This window comes from Ovis canadensis, chromosome 8 (genome assembly GCF_042477335.2).
Source record: "Ovis canadensis isolate MfBH-ARS-UI-01 breed Bighorn chromosome 8, ARS-UI_OviCan_v2, whole genome shotgun sequence".
Classification (NCBI taxonomy): Eukaryota; Metazoa; Chordata; class Mammalia; order Artiodactyla; family Bovidae; genus Ovis; species Ovis canadensis.
This window is the reverse complement of record NC_091252.1, coordinates 72,319,231-72,341,902: the sequence shown is the minus strand read 5'-3', so window position 1 is coordinate 72,341,902 and position 22,672 is coordinate 72,319,231. Positions and strand designations below refer to the sequence as shown.

The window sequence follows — 22,672 nt, the reverse complement described above, 5'->3', positions numbered from 1 at the left end:
ATCCCAGTGGTTAAAAAGAACAGGCATTAGGATGGCACTTTCGTGCAACTACTAGGAGAAAAATTTCCAAATAATGTGTCTTAATTATAATGATCTGTGTGTAAGATATTTTTCTCAAGGATGTTTTAGGTGTTTGACAACAGTGAACTGATTTGCAGTGCTTTTAAAGTGCAGAAGATAAGATCATTCTTGAAAGTAGAAAATGCTAAGTGGTTTTAATACTATTCTGAGAATTGGAATCAGATTTTTTCCTAGTAATCTCTTAGGGTTGCCCAGCTTCTTGATTGAATAATAACAAGCCCCAAAAGTAGATGATACATGTTTAAAATATGCAACCAACAAAAACCTACTGTATAGCATAGGGAAGAACTGTGCTCAATATTCTGTAATAGCTTAAATAGGAAAAGATTTGTAAAAGATACGTATAAAACTGAGCCACTTGGCTATGTATACCTGAAACTAACACAACATTATAAATCAACTGTAGTCCAATATAAAAACCCCCACAAATGCCACCCCATAAAATAAATTGGGGACAAGCAAAATGATAGTAAGTACACCATAAACTTAGGTGAAGAAAGGATGTACATTCACAGTATGAAGTCTGTATTTGACAATGATAACTTCTTGGTACTGTCATAGTAATTGCAAATTCCATGGCTTGTGAAAAGCCACGTAAAATTACCACTCTCACCCTCCAGATGTTGGTTTACTTGGAATCTTACTTAGTCCTTGATTGTGGGAGGCCATAATTTTTCTGGCTTATTTGTACCAGAAAAGGAAAATTTTTGGCTGTGCCACACAGCTTGCAGTCTTAGTTCCCTAAGCAGGGATTGAGTCTGGGCCCTGACAATGAAAGCGTCAAATCCTAACCACTGGACACTCGGGGAATTCTGTAGAAATGTAGTTTCCAGGGTACTCCTGAGGCTGCTATGAGGGAAATGTTAAACGCACTTGGAGTTTTTTTGAAAGCAATTGAATATCACCACCAAGTGGAGTCATAAAACAATACGTAATTTAGAGACTTCCTTAGTGGTCCAGTGGTTAAGAATCCGCCTTGCAATGCAGGGACACAGATTTGATACCTAGTTGGGGAACCAAGATTCCACATGCCACAGAGCAACTGAGCCCACGTCCCTAAATGAATCTAGGGCCCACAACTAGAGTGTCCCCTCACCACAATGAAAGATCTTGTATGATGCAACTAATACCCGAGGCAACCAAACTATTTTAAAAACAGAATTTCACTGGTTAATGTCAGTATACAGTGATTTTGTGTTTACATTTGGTGATGATACTCAACTTTAAAAGTCAACGTGTAGCTCTTTTCACCCCTGTGATAACTGGTAAAGATGCTCATAAACCTCAGTTACTGCAGCAGTCTTCTAATTTGGAAATCTTGACCTTTAAATTTCATCTTTTAATTGCCATCAATGAAATGTTTTTCAGTTGAAAAGGTTTTTTTAACTTAAAATTTCTTTGATTTCTTGTTGCCTAAATCTTAGGATGAACTACAGGAATTTCCTCTGAGCTGTGTGTGTGTGTGTGTGTGTGTTTAATCCTTTGCCTTATCCTACTCCTTGTTCATTTACCTATCTTAAAATCTTACATCTTAGCAAAAAATCAAAAAATTCCTCTTGTCCTCATTCTTTGAGGCTGGCAACTCATTCTGCTTATGTGTCATGCTTTGCTAGAATAAACATTTAGCAATTAGTATTATGTGTTGTGTAGGACATACATACTATGGACAGGCAATTACCTACTTGGTAGAATGTTAACATTGTACCCTGCCACATTACTTAAGGTAATTACAATAATTGGAGTTCTCCTAATCACCTAAAATTGAGGTTTGTGTCGGAAGACTAATGGGTTTCTAACTGGGCTGTCACAAGATTAAGTACCTAGCTTTCTAGCCTTTGTTTAAACTAGCCCTCAACCTCCATTTATTCACTGGGAAAGTATTCTTAACATTGGGTTTAAAGTTGAATCAAAATTTCTTGCTCTTGAGAATATAGTACCTAGTGTGATGATTAACAATAATGTATTATTAATGATTCTGAAAAAATATATCTAGATAATAAAGCCAAAGGTGACAAGCTTTTCCCATTAACCTGCAAGTAGCGGGAGAAGGCGATGGCACCCCACTCCAGTACTCTTGCCTGGAAAATCCCATGAACGGAGAAGCCTGGAGGGCTGCAGTCCATGGGGTCTCGAAGAGTCAGGCACTACTGACTGACTTCCCTTTCACTTTTCACTTTCATGCATTAGAGAAGGAAATGGCAACCCACTCCAGAATTCTTACCTGGAGAATCCCAGGGACAGAGGAGCCTGGTGGGCTGCCGTCTGTGGGGTCACACAGAGTTGGATATGACTGAAGTGACTTAGCAGCAGCAGGATAGGGACACATCACCAACCTGCCTGGTACTGATTCCTGTGTGAGTAAAAGTAAGAGTTGGGTAGCATCTGACAGGCTGGAAAAGGCAATTCTCAAATGAGCCTATCAAAACTCGGGCCTTGTCCTCTCCAGTAGTGAGCACAAGGTACCCACAGTAAGTATGGAGAGACTGGAGCACTTGACCTCAGTGAACTCTTCAAGTAGACCTGTCAAGACAAGACTCCCTTTTAAGGACAGGACCCCACAGTGAAGAAAGGACTAAAAGGAATCTTAATGAGCAGAGTAGAGATAGGAGATGAAAAGGGGCTAGATGCAACTGGGAGAGGGGAACATAGCCAGGAAGAGCTTAGAAAGTATGCCACCGTATTTTCAAACACCACTGAAAAATGACAGAAAAGGTAGAGAAGATTTACTGAATTCTGCATCATTCTCAAAGTTCAGGACAGTAATTTCACTTAAAGGTAATAGGAAAATAATTCATATCGCATAAAAGGTTATCAAGATGTGGTATGTATGACTTTTTCAGTTCAGTCGCTCGGTTGAGTCCAACTCTGCGACCCCGTGAATCGCAGCACGCCAGGCCTCACTGTCCATCACCAACTCCTGGAGTTCACTCAGACTCAGCGATTATCGAGTCAGTGATGCCATCCAGCCATCTCATCCTCTGTCGTCCCCTTCTCCTGCCCCCAATCTCTCCCAGCATCAGAGTCTTTTCCAATGAGTCAGCTCTTCGCATGAGGTGGCCAAAGTACTGGAGTTTCAGCTTTAGCATCATTCCTTCCAAGAAATCCCAGGGCTGATCTTCAGAATGGACTGGTTGGATCTCCTTGCAGTCCAAGGGACTCTCAAGAGTCTTCTCTTAACACCACAGTTCAAAAGTATCAATTCTTCGACTGTTTTAGTACACATAAAATGGAGGAAGGATCTCTGAAAAGTTAGAGGAAAGTTGTCAGCAAGGCATTCATGGAAGAGGTAGCATTTGACCTGGGCCCATCTTGCACTTGGATCAGTTGAATTCTGTTAATAGTGCAGCCTGAAGGAGGTGTGTTAGTACTACTGGTTTTCCTTCTCATGCTTTCAAGGGATATTTTGCCTTTTGACCCTATTGTCTGCTGTTTTGATATCAGATTGGAAAGAGGAAGTTATAAGATCATCATGTATTTGCAAAGGCAAAAGGGAAGGATAAGGAAGCTGAAAAAAATCTAATGTAGGGTCACTGATCCATTTGTTTTCTTTTACATTTGTCCAGCAGCCCTTTCCTGCTCCTTTCATGCTTATCTAGCTTATACTACGGGGCCTGTGACTATAAGCACTATTGTTCTGCCAGTTTCTTAGTGTCAAATCATTCTTGGTGTCTGTTTTCTCTTAGGTATATAGAACTATTTTATTCAACAAACTCTTAATTGAATGCTCATCAAATATACCAGGTATTCCTCTAAAATGATGGTGATAACAGCATGGGTCAAGACAGAGTTCCTGTTCTGGAGTTTAGTTTGGCAGTAGGTGGAGCATAAATACTACATGATTTGAGTACTGTAAAGAAAAATAAATCATGGAAAGAGAGTGGAGACATGCGATTTATATGGTGTTCAGCGAAACCTCAGGTCTCCACTAGAATGTAAGTTCCAGGAGGGTAAGGATCTTAGCTGCCTTGCTAATTGCATTCTCATTGTCAGAATGATTCCTTGCACATAGTAGACATCCAGTGTTAGATGAATGAATACATGCTGTGGACACAGAGAAATTTGTTGAAAAATTCTCCCACTTAAAAATTGTGTTGGTCAGCAGGAGACACAGTTGATCTTAAATTATTATGTCACCCTAGTGCATTTCTTGCTGAAATATGAAAAGCAGGAGCTGTAGTTTCTTATGAAGCCCAGTAACTTCAGATCAGAACTCAAAATTGAGATATCAACTGCCAGGACTTGGTAATCGCTTAACCGTTGTCCGCTAGGCCAGGTCAGCATCCGGCTCATATTTGATAGCCTAGATAACCTGGAGAATTTCATGAATACTGCAGATTTCTCGATGACAGTGTTTAGCACCTGCTAGTCCCTTAAACCAAAGAAGGCAATGGCACCTCAATCCAGTACTCTTGCCTGGAAAATCCCATGGACGGAGGAGCCTGGTGGGCTGCAGTCCATGGGGTGGCTGGGAGTCGGACACGACTGAGCGACTTCACTTTCACTTTTCACTTTCATGCATTGGAGAAGGAAATAGCAACCCGCTCCAGTGTTCTTGTCTGGAGAATCTCAGGGACGGGGGAGCCTGTTGGGCTGCTGTCTATGGGGTCGCACAGAGTCGGACACGACTGAAGCGACTTAGCAGCAGCAGCAGTCCCTTAAACAGGGCTTTCCTGGTGGCTCAGACGGTAAAGCGTCTGCCTTCAATGCGGGAGACCTGGTTCGATCCCTGGGTCGGGAAGATCCCCTGGAGAAGGAAATGGCAACCCACACCAATACTGGAATTGCCTGGAAAATTCCACGGATGGAGGAGCCTGGTAGGGCACAGTCCATGGGATCACAAAGAATCGGACATGACTAAGCAACTTCATTGGTTCACTAATCCCATAAACAACAGATGTTCGCTGAATGGATGAATGATTTAACAATAAATCGCGACACTCCACGACAGGCGTACTTGAGAGAGGGGTCCCACTTCGGGTCTGTATGTAGAGGACGATACACTTTCCCTGCGATGATCTGTACGGGGCACGAACTCGGGATCGTGAGCCTGAGCCAAAGGCCATAAGACTCCACAACTCCAGGCTTCCTACGCAGGTATTTGACAGCACTGGGGAAACCTAGACACACCTTCTGAGCATGCGTCGCCATGTTTGTGCGATCTGCCACGCCCACCCGTTGGCTCTAAGCTTCCATTGGCTGGCCCGCTAAAGGCCCGCCCTCCTGAAGGAAAAGGACCTTGAGTGGCTAAATAACCTTCCGTAACCAATCACAAGCAACGACCTAAAGGTTTGTCCAATGACAACGGGCTTCGTGAGCGGCTAAATAACCTTCCGTAACCAATCACAAGCAACGACCTAAAGGTTTGTCCAATGACAACGGGCTTCGGTCAAGGCCCGCGGAGTTTAATTTTTGTCCGGGGACGCGGAAGTAGCAATCAGGGCTAAGCCGCAGGTTGAGTGTCGCACTGGAGGAGCGCCGAATCTTCATCCCGGATACCCCGCTGGGTGAGGACCTTCAGGGCCAATTCCGGGGCCAGTGGAGGTGGTGTTTCCGCCCGTGGCAGGAAAGCCGGGGCGCGAGGGCGGGCACGTGTGGACCTCTAAGCGCTCCTGGACCAGGGCGAGAGCACGCCTGGCCTCGTCCTCTGCGGATTCTGCCGCGAGGTTCCTTAATGACTGTAGCTTGAAGTTCCCGTGGTTGCCGGGAGGCTGGGCTTCGGAGGAAGGTGAGCCAGGCGACTGTGATCACCGAGCGGGAGAGACCCCGAGGCCGCTTGGGGCCACAGGGAGTGACGTAAGCCGGAGCTAGTCTCGGTCTGTTATTTAGTAGTTGGGTGACTAAGTCACGTCACCTATCTGGGCTGCACAATCCTTATCTTTAGAATGAGCTAGGAGGGATGGTTGGTACTCCGATACGTCAGTAAGGAAGTGTTATCATTCCTTTTGTTTGGTCAAAGTCTCTGGTCGGCCGCCTGCCTGCTCTCAAGGAAGGGCTGAACTCATCCCTGCTTAGTCTCAGCCGGAGCTTTCCGAGGGAGGCGAAGCTTTTGGCTTTCGCTATTGCAACTAACTTGAAGGCTTCCTGCTAAGTTTCCAGTCTATCCTTGATTGATATTTATTAACGAAGTGGTGCGTTGGTAAAGAATCCGCTTGCTGATGTAGATGTGAGTTCGAGCCCTGGGTTGGGAAGATCCCCTGAAGGAGCCTATGGCAGCCCACTCCAGGAATCTTACCTGGGAAATTCCGTGGACAGAGGAGCCTGGTGGGCTACAGTCCACGGGATCTCAAAGAGTTGGATACGACCGAACAGCTGAGCACACTAACACTGCGTCCCTTAAGAGGTTCAAAAAAACAAACAAACAAAAAAAACCCCAAAAAACCCAAATTCTATGAATTTTTAATGCAACTTAACTGATAAACTGAAGGTTTTTTTTGGTTTTGTTTTGTTTTGTTTTAACCAGCCCTTCCCCATTCTCCCATTCCTCTTTGTCTCTCCTCACCTCAAAATAATGCTGGCCAGAGAGATTAGTTTAGTTGATGGTGTAATGTGTAAGGAAGGCTTTTTTGTTTGTGTGTGCAACAGTTATTTATCAAGAGTAATGTTTTCTTATTTTTATCCCCTTAAGGTATCAAGAAACAATGTTTCTTTGAATTTGCTTCTGTATTTGCCTCATCAATGTCATTCATATTGAGTATCTTAAGAGAAATGCTGGAATATTTTGGTGTTCCCATAAACCAGGTAAATGTTTTTAATGGATTTGAATGGACCTGTTGTATTTGGGGTCTTATTTTGGAAATGATTTATATGTCAACATTCAAGGCAAAATTGTTACTTCTGTATAAGGTGTAACAAAGGCAAGTTTGCAGTAGTGTAGCTTTGATAATTTGAGTTAAAAAAAAAGGATGTGATTATTAGGAACCTATTTACTTGAAGGGTCAAAAGCTGATGAAAGATCAAAACCAAGCAAAAGATAGACATGACCCTCATAGATAAAATATTTTAAAAATTCTAGTGGTTTTATTTAAGGTGATTTATTTGAACTGAAACTAACATAACATAGTCAATAAACTATACTACAGTATAAAATAAAAAGTTGAAAAAAAATGCTTGACATTTGTTATAGAATGATGAATTTTGTAGTTCAGCAAATTCAGGAGAGAGGCTGACTTAGGTGTGAGAATCATAAATCAGATTTTGTCTACTTACTGAGTAGCTATGACATCTAAGATCTAAGACAATGTGCAATTGTTCTGTAAGTGATGCAGGGTGGCAGCACATCTTTCTTGTATTCATGATTCTCAAAATATAGTGTGAGATATGAGAAATATATACATACAGCTACAAGAGTACATATAAGACAGACACAAAAATAATGGAGGGGCATACACAGAGTGGGCAAATTGTTGCTATTTGGTATGGTGAATTAGAATAGTCAAGGATAAGTAAAGGATTTTGAACAAAAGTAAGTTGAAGAATGATGGAGCCATTAATGAAAAATAGACAACTCAGTATGAGGAACTACTTTCTCCTAGGGAGATAAGTTAAATCTGTTGGAATATATAAATACAAATATCTTGCAGGTTATTAGATATATGGTTCTGGGTGTAGGAAAGAAAAGAGATTCAGATTTGGCGTTTTCTATATACTTTTGTTATTTGACTTTGATGATAGAGGATGTCCATAATGAAGCATTTTGAATTTCAGAATTGAGGAGGTTAAAAAAAACCAAGACCGAGGGATAGTTGAAGATGTGCTTCAGTATTCTTGCCTTGAGAACCCCATGAACAGTATGAAAAGGCAAAATGATACTGAAAGAGGAACTCCCCAGGTCAGTAGGTGCCCAATATGCTACTGGAGATCAGTGGAGAAATAACTCCAGAAAGAATGAAGGGATGGAGCCAAAGCAAAAACAATAACCAGCTGTGGTGATAGAAGCAAGGTCCGATGCTGTAAAGAGCAATATTGCATAGGAACCTGGAATGTCAGGTCCATGAATCAAGGCAAATTGGCAGTGGTCAAACAGGAGATGGCAAGAGTGAACGTCGACATTCTAGGAATCAGCGAACTAAAATGGGCTGGAATGGGTGAATTTAACTCAGATGACCATTATATGTATTACTGTGGGCAGGAATCCCTCAGAAGAAATGGAGTAGCCATCATGGTCAACAAAAGAGTCCGAAATGCAGTACTTGGATGCAATCTCAAAAACGACAGAATGATCTCTGTTCGTTTCCAAGGCAAACCATTCAATATCACAGTAATCCAAGTCTATGCCCCAACCAGTAACACTGAAGAAGCTGAAGTTGAATGGTTCAGTGAAGACCTTTTAGAACTAACATCCAAAAAAATATGTCCTTTTCATTATAGGGGACTGGAATGCAAAAGTAGGAAGTCAAGAAACACTTGGGGTAACAGGCAAATTTGGCCTTGGAATACAGAATGAAGCAGGGCAAAGGCTAATAGGGTTTTGCCAAGAGAACACACTGGTCATAGCAAACACCCTCTTCCAACAACACAAGAGAAGATTCTACATGTGGACATCACCAGATGGTCAACACCGAAATCAGATTGATTATATTCTTTGTAGCCAAAGATGGAGAAGCTCTATACAGTCAGCAAAAACAAGACTGGAAGTTGACTGTGGCTCAGATCATGAACCCTTATTGCCAAATTCAGACTTAAATTGAAGAAAGCAGGGAAAACCACTAGACCATTCAGGTATGACCTAAATCAAATCCCTTATGATTATACAGTGGAAGTGAGAAATAGATTTAAGGAGAGAAATAGATCTGATAGAGTGCCTGATGAACTGTGGATGGAGGTACGTGACATTGTACAGGAGACAGGGATCAAGACCATCCCCATGGAAAAGAATGCAAAAAAGCAAAGTGGCTGTCTGAGGAGACCTTACAAATAGCTGTGAAAAGAAGAGAAGCAAAAAGCAAAGGAGAAAAGGAAAGATATAAGCATCTGAATGCAGAGTTCCAAAGAATAGCAAGAAGAGATAAGAAAGCCTTCCTCAGCTATCATTGCAAAGAAATAGAGGAAAACAACAGAATGGGAAAGACTAGAGATCTCTGCAGGAAATTAAAGATACCAAGGGAACATTTCATGCAAAGATGAGCTCGATAATGGGCAGAAATGCTATGGACCTAACAGAAGCAGAAGATATTAAGAAGAGGTGGCAAGAATACACAGAAGAACTGTACAAAAAAGATCTTCACGACACGGATAATCATGATGGTGTGATCACTCACCTAGAGCCAGACATCCTGGAATGTGAAGTCAAGCGGGTCTTGGAAAGCATCACTATAAACAAAGCTGGTGGAGGTGATGGAATTCCAGTGGAGCTATTTCAAAGCCTGAAAGATGATGCTGTGAAAGTGCTGCACTCAATATGCCAGCAAATTTGGAAAACTCAGCAGTGGCCACAGTACTGGAAAAGGTCAGTTTTCATTCCAATTCCAAAGAAAGACAATGCCAAAGAATGTTCAAACTACCGCACAATTGCACTCATCTCACACAATAGTAAAGTAACATTCAAAATTCTCCAAGCCAGGCTTCAGCAATATGTGAACTGTGAACTTCTAGATGTTCAAGCTGGTTTTAGAAAAGGCAGAGGAACCAGAGATCAAATTGCCAACATCCGCTGGATCATGGAAAAAGCAAGAGAGTTCCAGAAAGACATCTATTTCTGCTTTATTGACTATGCCAAAGCCTTTGACTGTGTGAATCACAATAAACTGTGGAAAATTCTGAAAGAGATGGGAATACCAGACCACCTGACCTGCCTCTTGAGAAACCTATAGGCAGGTCAGGAAGCAACAGTTAGAATGGACATGGAACAACAGACTGGTTCCAAATAGGAAAAGGAGTATGTCAAGGCTGTATATTGTCACCCTGCTTATTTAACTTCTATGCAGAGTACATGAGAAATGCTGGGCTGGAGGAAGCACAAGCTGGAATCAAGATTGCTGGGAGAAATATCAGTCACCTCAGATATGCGGATGACACCAGCCTTATGGCAGAAGATGAAGAACTAAAGAGCCTCTTGATGAAAGTGAAAGAGAGAGTGAAAAATTTGGCTTAAAGCTCAACATTCAGAAAACGAAGATCATGGCATCTGGTCCCATCACTTCATGGCAAAAAGATGGGGAAACAGTGGCTGACTATTTTTCTGGGCTTGCAAATCACCACAGATGGTGATTGCAGCCATGAAATTAAAAGACGCTTACTCCTTGGAAGAAAAGCTATGACCAACCTAGACAGGATATTGAAAAGCAGAGACATTACTTTGTCAACAAAGGTCCGTCTAGTCAAGGCTATGGATTTTCCATTGGTCACGTGTGGTTGTGAGAGTTGGACTATAAAGAAAGCTGAGGGCCAAAGAATTAATGCTTTTGAACTGTGGTGTTGGAGAAGACTCTTGAGAGTCCCTTGGACTGCAAGGAGACCCAACCAGTTCATCCTAAAAGAAATCAGTCTTGAGTGTTCATTGGGAGGACTGATGTTGAAGCTGAAACTCCAATACTTTGGGCACCTGATGCAAAGAGCTGACTCATTTGAAAAGACCCTGCTGCTGGGAAAGATTAAGGGCAGGAGGAGAAGGGGACGACAGAGGATGAGATGGTTGGATGGCATCACCGGCACAATGGACATGGGTTTGGGTGGACTCCAGGAGTTGGTGATGGACAGGGAGGCCTGGCGTGCTGCGATTCATTGAGTTGCAGAGTCGGACATGACTGTGCGGCTGAAATGAACTGAACATATCACTGAAACAACTTGAAAATCCCTACTTAGTAGGAAAGTCAGTGAAGTCAGTAGGAGAGTGCCAGAGCAGAAATAGAAGAGGGAGGTGAAATCGTAAGAGTGGTGAAGATGGTTAGTGGCAATAAGGAATGAGAGAGAAGGACAGAAGTTTGGCAGAACGGAAATTGTAGAGCAAGACATTCACATTATCCTGGAGTTATGTGAGTGTGTGTGACATTAGTGGCCCTCACTGTAGTGGAGCCTCTAGGCCTGTGGTTCTTAGCAAGGGTGCACCTGTGAGTGATCTGCAGAGCCACAGAGATAATTATGTTAATTAAGTCGGGCTTCTGTACCATAGGCTGTGCTGATCAGTGTGAATGTCACTTTAAAATACTTGAAATGTCTAAGTTGAGATCTGTTATAGGTATAAAATATACAATGGATTTTGAAGATTTAGTCTGGAATGTATTATAAAATAATGGCATTGTTTTTAAAAAATGTTGATTTCACATTGACATAATATGCACATATGAATTAAATACATTAAGGAAATTAATTTCACTTGTTTCTTTCTAGTCTTCAAATGTAGCTACTAGAAAGTTGTATAAGCTGTTTGTATGTTTTGGATATTATCCAGTTGTTGGTTGCAAATGTTTTCCTCCATTCTGTAGGTTGTCTTTTTGTTTTGTTTACGGTTTTCATGTGGTGCTAAAGCTTCTGAGTTTGATTAGATCCCGTTTGTTTTTGCTTTTATTTCTTTTGCCTTAGGAGACCAATCTGAGAAAATATTGCTAGAATTTATGTCAGAGTATTTTGCCTATGTTGTGTTCTGAGAGTTTTATGGTATCATATCTTATGTTTAGGTCTTTAAATCATTTTGAGTTTATTGTTATGCGTGTTGTAAGGGAGTGTTCTAATTTCATTGATTTGCATGTAGCTGTGCATCTTTCCAGCACCACTTGCTGAAGAGACTGTCTTTTCTCCATTGTATATTCTTGCCTCCTCTATCATAGATTAATTGATCGTGCATGGGTGGGTTTATTTCTGGGCTCTCTGTTCTATTCTTTTGATCTTCATGTCTGTTTTTGTGCCAATACTACATAAGTAAGAATGAAAAATTTGGCTTAAAGCTCAACATTCAGAAAACGAAGATCATGGCATCCGGTCCCATCACTTCATGGGAAATAGATGGGGAAACAGTGGAAACAGTGTCAGACTTTATTTTTTTGGGCTCCAAAATCACCACAGATGGTGACTGCAGCCATGAAATTAAAAGACGCTTACTCCTTGGAAGAAAAGTGATGACCAAACTAGATAGCATATTCAAAGGCAGAGACATTACTTTGCCGACTAAGGTCTGTCTAGTCAAGGCTATGGTTTTTCCTGTGGTCATGTATGGATGTGAGAGTTGGACTGTGAAGAAGGCTGAACGCTGAAGAATTGATGCTTTTGAACTGTGGTGTTGGAGAAGACTCTTGAGAGTCCCTTGGACTGCAAGGAGATCCAACCAGTCCATTCTGAAGGAGATCAACCCTGGGATTTCTTTGGAGGGAATGATGCTGAAGCTGAAACTCCAGTACTTTGGCCACCTCATGCGAAGAGTTGACTCATTGGAAAAGACTCTGATGCTGGGAAGGATTGGGGGCAGTAGGAGAAAGGGACGACTGAGGATGAGATGGCTGGACGGCATCACGGACTCGATGGACATGAGTCTGAGTGAACTCCGGGAGATGGTGATGAACAGGGAGGCCTGGCGTGCTGCGATTCATGGGGTTGCAAAGAGTCGGACACGACTGAGCGACTGAACTGAACTGAACTGAAAGCATTCTTAAATTGTTTAGGGCATGATTCATTTATTCACCCCTTTAAAGGAAATTACATGAGTATACTCTGTATTACTTCATTGCTTGAGAAATTGACATTGTCAGTTTTTAATAAAGTTCCCCAGGGTATTTGGTCATTACCAGAAATAAAGGGAAATGAATTTGTGGTGCTTTCTCAAAAGATCTTCTTCCTGGAATATGCTTATGTTAACTGCCTCCCTCAGCTGCACTCCCCTGTACCCCCACTTTTTAAAAAATACATGTGAATAGTTTGATTCTTTGAAGAAAATAATTTAAAAGCATGCAATGCTATATTTTTTTAAAAAATAAATGCTATCCTATCTTTAACATTTGTTCTTTTCTTAAGCAATATAAACATGCTCAACAGAGTACTACTTTTTAAATAATGATTTATGTTTAAATAGGTTTTACGCATTTGGGAAAATAAAGACTATGGATCAGCTCGGAGTATTGTTCGTATCATTGGGAAACTTCTTCCTTTAGAACCTTGTCCCAGGCCTAATTTTGAGGTAAGTCAGTCAACGTGTATTATTTAAGTACCATGTATAAAAATTTCTATAGGGAAATAGGGACATAGACTGGAATAGAAGAAGAAATGTTTCCTGCAAACCAAAAACCTGTAGCTTATCTTGGAAACAAGTCATTTCATCTGTGTTTTTGTCTTTATTGCTTTAATTATATCCAAAGATTGGCAGATGTGAAGAAACCCCTGAGTCGTTTCTTTGATTCTTTTAGTCTGCGTTTTATGTTGGATGACATTCCTAGGGGAGAGAACAGTGCTGTATGCATAGACTTTAGAACTGTGTTTTCCTGAGCCCTTTTTTTTGCTAACAGGTGTATGTTTTCCTCTTGCATATCCTTTCTCCTTTTCACACTTGTGTAGGTGGTTTCCACAGGCATGTGTATCCCCCTGACTGCCCGCAGAGCTCTGACTTTCTTTTCCCTTTTTCCCTTTAGCTGGTTCCGCTCTTGAACTCTGTGGACCCGGCTAACTGTGGCTCTGTAGTTCCGTCTTTTGCTGACGTTTGGTGTGTGGCAAATGATGAAGAAGCCAGTTATCTCAGATTTCGGTAATTTTTCTACGTATCTTGAAAAAGTGGGGTGTGGGCTACAATCTGAATTCTTGCCGGTGTTGAAGTGTGTTCAGACTAAGTGAGGCTTTTCATTTATTTTGTCTAGCTTTGTAGTACACTTGGAGAAGGCAGTGGCACCCCACTCCAGTACTCTTGCCTGGAAAATCCCATGGATGGAGGGGCCTGGTTGGCTGCAGTCCATGGGGTGGCTGGGAGTCGGACACGACTGAGCGACTTCACTTTGACTTTTCACTTTCATGCATTGGAGAAGGAAATGGCAACCCACCCCAGTGTTCTTGCCTAGAGAATCCCAGGGATAGGGGAGCCTGATGGGCTGTCGTCTATGGGGTCGGACACGACTGAAGCGACTTAGCAGCAGCAGTAGTACACTGAGTCCTACTAATGTCTTCATGATAAGGATGACTGGTGTTTTTTTTTCGTTTTTGGCTTTTCTTAACGATGTTTAAACCTAACCCTAGCCTATGAAGGAATGATATTAAAAGGGTTTGAAGATCACTGCATTCATTTTTAGGAGAAAGCTCTTTCCTGTATACTAAATACTGGATCTATTTTTCTTTTAAATTATTTAGTTCTGGCTACTCTAGGTCTTCGTTGCTTTCTGTGGGCTTTCTCTAGTAGTAGAGAGCGGGGCCTCCTCTCAAGTTGTAGTGCCGGGGCTTCTAACTGTGGTAGCCTCTTGTTGCAGAGCGCGAGCTGGGTAGATTGCATCTTGTGGGCTCTGGAGCACAGGCTCCGCGGTTGTGGTGCACAGTCCACTATGCCCCTCGGCAAGGGGAATCTTCCTGACCAGGGATCAAACTCGTGTTCCCTGCATTGGCAGGTGAATTCTTAACCACTGGACCACCAGGGACGTCCAATATTAGATCTATTTTGTTTTATATATTTAACCAAAATTTATACAGTGTTTACTATATACTAGGCAATGATGTTAAATATATTTCATCATTTGGATGTTTTACTGGTTGGGAATACTAACTTAGGTGTTGGTGTATTCAGATACAGGCTGTTAGTACAATAAAGGTCAATTATTCAAAATTTCTGCTTAAATTTATTCTATGTAAAGCTGGTTTATAAATTTTCAAAAAATTAGAGTACTTACCCCAGTATAACATGGAATCCTTTCAAGCCTTATATTCCAAATATGTAGAATTTCTAAATAAATTATTTCTAAATAAATCCATTTGTATGGTTTGATATTAACAGAACAATTATAGGATAATTATTTCTGGTTTACAGTTTGAAAGCAAGATGTGTCCCTTTATTCACTGATCACTTTTGGTCACCTGCTAAAGGCAACATTCTGTTCTGGGTATTGAGGATACAAAGTTGTGTAAGATACTGTTTGTCCTTAGTGAGTCTACAGATAGTTATAGAGTAAAGAGAGCTATTCTGATTTTGTTTTGGTGTTTTTGTTCTTTGACTGAAAGAAATTATTTCTCTTAGAAAATTTTCCTTCCCCCATCTATTTGTTTTTTCCTTCATTCCACCCATAGAAATAGTACATGGAAAAATGAAGAAGAGGAGAAAATTGCATCTTTTCATCCTTTGCAACTAGTTGAAGGTCCATTGACACCTGCTGTAAGGCATAACAAACCAAGAAAAAATGATTGGCCTAAAAGTGAAACTGCAATTAAAAAGATAGCTGCCCTTGAAGATGAGCTAGCTTTTCTTCGCTCTCAGATTGCTGCAATTGTGGGACGGCAAGAACTGGGAAACAGTACAAAAGCTGGTAAGTAACATTGGGTTTTTGTTTTGGTTGGATGATACTCCTCTAGTATTTTAAGTTCTAAGTAAGAAAGTTCTAAGTAAGAAAAGAATGTTTGCTGCTAACGTATCCTCTGAATGACATGGAATATGAAAGGATGTTGCGTGTGTGTGTGCATGTAAATATATGTATATATATAACTGCTGATGTTTATTAAGAATAAATTAAGATGCATTTGTAGTGACCAGAATGGCTTTGGTTTAAAGAAGAGCTAGCTATGCTGCCAAAGATTGTAGTTTTATATTTAAAAGCCTATTTTCCAAGTACAGTTGTCCCTCAGCATTTTGGTTCTAGGACCCCTGTGGCCACCAAAATCCAAGGATACTTACGTCCCTTATATAAGATGGCATATTTATATATAACCTGTCACATCCTCCATCTTCCTGTATACTTTAAATCATCTCTCATTACTTATAATACCTAATAAAATGCAAATCATTGTAAATACAATGGAATTGCTATGTAAACGGTTGTTAGTGCGTAGCAGATCAAGTTTGACTTTTTGAAACTATCCTGGAATTTTTTTAAATTATCATATTATTTTATTTATTTAATATAAATTTATTTATTTTAATTGGAGGCTAATTACTTTACAATATTGTATTGGTTTTGCCATACATCAACATGAATCCGCCACGGGTATACACGTGTTCCCCATCCTGAACCCCCCTCCCACCTCCCTCCCCATACCATCCCTCTGGGTCATCCCAGTGCACCAGCCCCGAGCATCCTGTATCATGCATCGAACCTGGACTGGCGTTTCACATACGATATTTAAAAAAAAGAATATTTTCAATTGGCAGTTTTTTGAATCTGCAGATGTAGAGGATATGGGTGAGGATATAGATGGACGACTGTAAGCTTTACTGAGTCTTTAGAAAATCGTTAGAAATTTAAGCAGAGGGATGCATTAATTTGAGAGAAGAGTATAGGTTTGAGGTTCATATATTTGCTGTTTGAAGTTATTGCTGCTATGCTTCCATCAAATCTAGGTGAATACTGTTTTCTAGATGATTCTCTCAAATTTTTAGAGATGTGACTTGCTTTAAATAAAATATACAAACACGGTATCTGTATGTATGTAGAAACACCTATATGAACACATATATGATTTGTTTATAACCCATATTTGTTTAGTATTATATATTTACAATTTATATGAAATATTATATAGTATATGTTACTATAGAATAAATGAGATTATATATACACTTTTTAAAAAGTAGTCATGTTACATATGATTTTAGGAGCAAATCTGTTGTAAAAAATTTAAGTATTTGGTATCCATCTTAGGCTCTTGCCTAGAAAATATGTGTCTGGGTGTTTCTACAGTGTCATCATAGAGTGAATATATCAGTTCATGTGTTTCTAGCCACAAGCTGTTGATCATGTTTTAGCTTTTGTAAACTGAGGATGAAATTTAGATTGTAACTGAAAATATTTTTTATTTTCTCTTTGAAATACATTCTCTCCCTTCCCCCTACACAGAGAACCCTAATTGGATTAAAAAGAAATTTACTACTTGCTTGACTCTTCCAAAAATTGCTAAGCAGATGGGGTTGATTCTCCTTCTTGGCCACCGTGTCATTTGTTTTGATAGCATTACAGAAATTGTTCCTATTTTGATTCTAATTAGTGTTACATGTTATATCAGAGACAGTTTTGTATGATTTTTCAACAGACTAAATTTTCTCTAGGTTTCCTGGACTTGAATGACAGGCCTAGTGGTTTTGGACAAAAGCCATCATCAGGGGCTACTCAACTCAATGTCAAACAAGATTCGTTTTCAAGTTCAGTGCTTCCCTCTTCTCCTCCTCCACCACCGCCTCCTCAGATTTCTTCTGTACAGCCTCCATGTTCTCCTCTCTTGAAAACAGCATCTAATAATATTTGTGCATCAGATAATTCAACAACTGAAGTGAAAAAACAGCACCCAGATGCTAGGAACACCAGTTATAATCATCATTCAAAAAACCAGAAAAATGAAGCTGTTCCAAACATGTTGGATGTTCTAAAGGATATGAATAAGGTTAAACTACGTGCTATTGAAAGGTATGTTGTCATAATTTGCAAAATGAACCAGAATATTATCAGTGGTGTTTAAATAAATTATTTTATCAAAGTAAACCTATATAAGGGCTTCCCTCAGGGGTTAAAGTATCTGCCTGCAATGCGGGGGACCTGGGTTTGATCCCTGGGTCAGGAAGATCCCCTGGAGAAGGAAATGGCAACCCACTTCAGTATTCTTGCCTGGAGAATCCCATGGATGGAGGAGCCTGGTGGGCTACAGTCCACGGGGTCGCAAAGAGTCGGACAGGACTGAGCAAGTTCACTTTCACTTTCACTTTCAAACATATATGTCTTCTCTTTGATTATTCTTCACCCCAAACAGTGCTCCTAAGAGAGAATCATTTTCAAATTTTTGTGACTCTTCTAGTGTCTTACCTTCATACTTTTGAGACAACATTATACTTTTGCTATTTTTTGGTATTTTAGTTATGTTTACTAGAATTGTTAAAAATCTGAAATACATTCTCTTAGACAGTCTACCTCCTAACACACATGCACACATACACTTCTTATCACATCTTCCCATTATGGTTAAGTCACAGTCTTAAATCCATGTTCAGAATTTATATCCTTATTATAATAAACATTCACAGGAAAGCTATTTCATATACAATTACGTTTTATTTGTTAACTAATTTTATTTTTTATTGCAGTTAACTATTACCTCTTTGAATTCCCCCCAAACCCCTGGAAATCCCCTCTTGGAGCCCTCTGCCCTTCCCTAATCTTACTTGTTGCATTGTTATCCTAAGGATTTCCTTTGTCATCATAGACATTCTGTTTGTCCAGTGTTGCATCACCCATGTCCTGGGTGTTCCATCTTCTGTAGCTTCCTGAGGAATGCATAAAAGCTAAATTATTTTAAGACCTTGCATATTTGAAACTTTTAAAAAAATTTCTCACACTTGCTAGTTTGGCTGATATATAATTGGCAGAAAATCGTTTTTCCTCAGAATTTTGAAGACATCATTTCGTTGGTTTCTAGCTCTCAGTGTTCCTGTTGCAAGGTTAATGTCATTTTAATTCCTGATACTATGTATGAACCCTGTTTCCCTTATTCTTGAAGCATTTGAGATCCTGATGTTCTCAAAATTCGTGATGATGAGCCCTGGAGTGTTCTTTTAAAATTTCTCATGCTGATCACTTATGGACTCAATCAGTTGTCCTTTATTTTTGAAAATTTCTTATAATATTTTTCTGATACGTCTCCTATTTTTCCGTCTTTTCTTGAAGCTCCTATTAGAAGTTCGAATGCCAGAATTATTTGTCTTATCTTCATATCTTTCCCCTTCTGATTTCTTTCTCTTTGCTTTTTTATTGTACTTAAAAAAAAAATCCTTTTCAATTCTTCTATGCGTTTTTCCTGTTATCAGTTTTTGAGGGGGGAGGCCACACTCAAATCTATGTACCCTCAATGGTCCCCACTGCCACCTTTCATTTTAAGCCACCATTTTATATAATTTGGACTTTGGCAGTGACCTCTTAACTGGTCAGTCTCTTTTCCTTCTTGCCTGCTTGTCTGTTCTCCGTATGTGAATAATAACCAGAGTGATCTTTAAAAATAGAAGTCAGATCATGCCATTCCCCTGCTGAAAATCCTTTGGTGGTTTTCACTGCGCTTAGAATGAAACCTTGACACCTTGCTGTGGCCTGGATTCAGCCCTCGTGCCTCTGACACCCCATCCTGCTTCCCATATTACTTCACTGCACTCCAGTTGTACCTGTTTTCCCTTTCTAACAGATGCCAGCCTCCTTTCTGATGCATCCATTGGATGTTAACAATAAAACTGACTGCTTGTCGTTTCCTTAAGAAGAGTGGCAAATCCTTTAAGAGACTTATCCCCTCAGCATCTCATCCAAAGCGCTTTATCCTAGCCACTATCACACTTCCCTCTTTTATTTATTTTTTATTTTAAAAAATACATATTTGGCTGTGCTAAGTCTTAGTTGCAGCATGCGAACTCTTAGTTGTGGCAGTGGAATCTAGTTCCCTGACTGGAGCTCAAACCTGGGGCCCCTACATTGGGAGTGGGGAGTCTTAGCTACTGGACCACCAGGAAAGTCCCTCCCGCTTTTATTTTATTAACAGCACTAATTGCTGCCCCAAATGTTCTTGCTTACTTGTTCACTGATGAACTCCTGCCGCTAGAGTGTTCCATGGGAGCAGGATTACCTCTTTACCCCCAAAATGTAAAAATGGAGCCTGGCAAAATAGTCAGCATTAAGACTGAGTGAGTGAACAAAGAGCCTGATGTGTTTCTTTTCGTGAACTCCATAGTCCTTTTAAAAGTTACTAAATTTTTCTTTAAACTTTTCTACCCACTGGAGAATTAGAAAATGAAAAAACAAAGATGATATTTGATAAATCCCAGGTTATAATGGATTGTGGTAGAGCCCCATATGGTTTCTCAGCTTTCTGATTCCTAATCCATTGCACCCTTATATTTGTTGTCCTAAGCCAAAACATTCCAATCTTTTGAAGATGAAGTAGATTATGATATATTATGCTTCTATTTCTGCTATATAATGCTTATATTTTTGCTATGCTTGTCAAGGCTTATGTGCTCAGTTGCTTCAGTTGTGTCCAACTGTTTGTGACCCCATGGACTGGGACCTGCTGGTCTCCTCTGTCCACAAGATTCTCCAGAATTCAATCAGAGTGGGTTGCCATGCCCTCCCCAGGGAGTCTTCCTGACCCAGGGATCCAATCTGTGTCTCTCACATCTCCTGCACAGGCAGGCGGGTTCTTTACCGCTAGTGCCACCTGGGAAGCTCTTCAATAAGGAACTTAATACACAAAGTTTTAAGTTATTCCATTTTTTTAAAGGTCCCCTGGAGGCAGACCTATTCATAAAAGGAAAAGAGAAGACTCACCTTGGGATCCAGTGTCCCTAATATCCCATGCACTTAGGCAGAAATTTGCATTCCAAGAAGAAGATTCCTTTGAGAAAGAAGATAATTGTTGGGAGTCTTCTCCATTTTCTAGTCCAGAAACTTCAAGGGTGCACTTATAATGTAAGGTTAAATTTTCAGTTTTTCTCATGCATTCTGTTCATGATGTATCTTTACCTTCAAATTCTCTTGAAGTAATTATGTGGACTGGACCATAAAATTGTTTGTTGATACTGTGTGCTGCTAATGTTCTGGTTGTTTGTACTGACTTTCACTTCCATGCTCATTTTAGCTTTTAGCATACTATGACATTTTTTGAGATAAAACATTTGATTTGAAAAATACTTTTGCATAAGTTTGTAATGGTTTATCCTGGATACGTGCTAACTTGACATTGCTGCCTGTCACTGTTGCCACCCAGTATGAGCTGGGCGTCTAACTTTGAGAGGACCAGAGAGGAATGATGTAATAGATTCAACCTAACCGTATCTAAATGTGAATACTCCCAGTATTTTTCCTCGTCACATGTAAAGACTGGATTATTTAGATAAATAGAATATTTATAATTGTGCTTAACAAAGCAAGTGAGATCATAATTACCTTCGATGACCATGCTCCCTGGACACTTAAAAAAATTCACAATATATTTCAACTCTTAACTCTGAAGATTGCTCCTTATTTGAAGCCTCTTTGCTTTACTTCAGATATAATCCTAATTTGGGGGGTGGTTTCCCATCTCGTAGTTTAGTTGAGGAAGTAAAGAAGATTAAGCCATGGGAACAAGGGGAGAGTGAAAGAGGGACAGAGTCTAAAGTCCGGTGGGTGGCACTGGAGAGGCAAAGGAGGAGGGGTGGAAGCTAAAAAGCAGATGACAACTCACAGAGCACAGCAGAGCAGAGGAGAACTGTTCTACTCTGTCAGTTCCGGCAGAACTGAGGTCTCACCTTCCATGACCCCAGCCCTGAGCAGGCGGCGTGACACATAGCCCACTCTCAAACAACTACTTACTGTTGAATGAATTAAGCCTGATAGGGTCATTTGGTGCTTGTGTTACTATTCTGTTTTTTTACATCAGAATAATGTATTACACATTTGCTTTGTTTCAGTTTGGACACCATATCTCAAGTCAGAAGTATGTTGAATTAAAGGAAGAGCCAATAAACCCAGCAGGTATAGACCAAGCCGTGAGCAACAGGGGCCGTGTCTACACCTAGAAGGCAGGACTGCAGAAGGATGCCTGCATGCCTCTCCCTGCCTGCGAAAGGATCGCATCTCCTGTCAATGAATTTAAATGCAGTCCATATAATGGGGTATGTTAGTGCAGAGGTCTGAAGGATCTTGACCTGTGTCTGGTCTTATAAGATCCACCAGTTAACGGGCCACTGATGATAGTCAGGTGCATGGATCTTTTTCATTTTTCCCCGCATATGTTAAGTTTATTAAAGCTGAATAAATACTTTGAATGATTTTCCTAAGAGCTAAATCGTAAACAATTTAATGTTTCTCATTTGAGAAAGGTAAGATCTCATTATAAGGTAACAGAAACCATTTAGTGGATTAAGAAAGTAATATAAACTAAGTCTGTATTGTACTACGCAGCCGATGATAGTACATTTGGGTTTTTTAAAATTTCTTAAATCAGTTATGACTTGCTTATTTAAGAGTCTTTCAGTCTTTTAAAGATTGGTAGTGATATGGTTTACCTGGCCTCCAGCAACTTGGAGATTTTCAAAGAATATAAAATTATAATTTTTTTCACTAAGAGAGTCATACTTTGAATCATAGATTGAACCCCATAAAACACTTGAGGTGATAAAGAATTATTCTTAGAAGCTGATTTTGACTATTAAATGCTCGATTGTAGAAGTATTTAAAGAATCTTCTTGATAAGTTTTGCCCTCACTTGCTATGTATATATGTACACCTATCATTTTATTTCCTTTGTTCTTTATTATGCTCTGTTCCTTTGTAAATAAATACGCCTTTTTGAACTTGTGTTTTATAGCGCTTCAAATTCATGTTTTCTTCTCACTACATTTAGGAAGTCTAAACTTTTGGGGGGAAAGAGAATTGTGTAGTTAGTTTCTTGGTCAATACGATGAAACACATAAGTTTGGAATAGGTGTTTTTTTCCTCTGCCATTACACTAATGTGTGTGGGAATTTCCATGTTTCCCT

At 40.1% G+C, this 22,672-nt stretch overlaps 1 protein-coding gene across 3 annotated transcripts; it reads left to right on the top strand.

Moving 5' to 3' along the window:
- Window positions 1–2,122: 2,122 nt before the first annotated feature.
- On the top strand, window positions 2,123–22,490 carry MTFR2 (mitochondrial fission regulator 2). Of its 3 annotated transcripts, none has more exons than XM_069598501.1 (8): window positions 2,123–5,585; window positions 6,707–6,819; window positions 13,079–13,183; window positions 13,632–13,744; window positions 15,262–15,497; window positions 17,231–17,585; window positions 20,431–20,618; window positions 21,602–22,490. In XM_069598501.1, the coding sequence occupies exons 2-7, from the start codon at window positions 6,757–6,759 to the stop codon at window positions 20,615–20,617; spliced, it is 1,059 nt and encodes a 352-aa protein (XP_069454602.1). In that variant the 5' UTR covers window positions 2,123–5,585; window positions 6,707–6,756; the 3' UTR covers window position 20,618; window positions 21,602–22,490. The 3 variants fall into 3 exon arrangements, with proteins under 3 accessions (XP_069454602.1, XP_069454604.1, XP_069454603.1); XM_069598503.1 differs by having other exon boundaries at window positions 3,924–5,806; XM_069598502.1 differs by having other exon boundaries at window positions 4,018–5,874.
- Window positions 22,491–22,672: the final 182 nt, after the last annotated feature.

What these genes read in the sequence shown, in the direction of transcription:
- MTFR2 (XM_069598501.1), top strand. Translation starts at nt 6,757, where the DNA reads ATGTCATTCATATTGAGTATCTTAAGAGAAATGCTGGAATATTTTGGT. An exon ending in GTCCCAGGCCTAATTTTGAG is followed by an intron (nt 13,184 to 13,631) that starts GTAAGTCAGTCA and finishes TTTTCCCTTTAG; the next exon opens with CTGGTTCCGCTCTTGAACTC. An exon ending in AAACTACGTGCTATTGAAAG is followed by an intron (nt 17,586 to 20,430) that starts GTATGTTGTCAT and finishes ATTTTTTTAAAG; the next exon opens with GTCCCCTGGAGGCAGACCTA.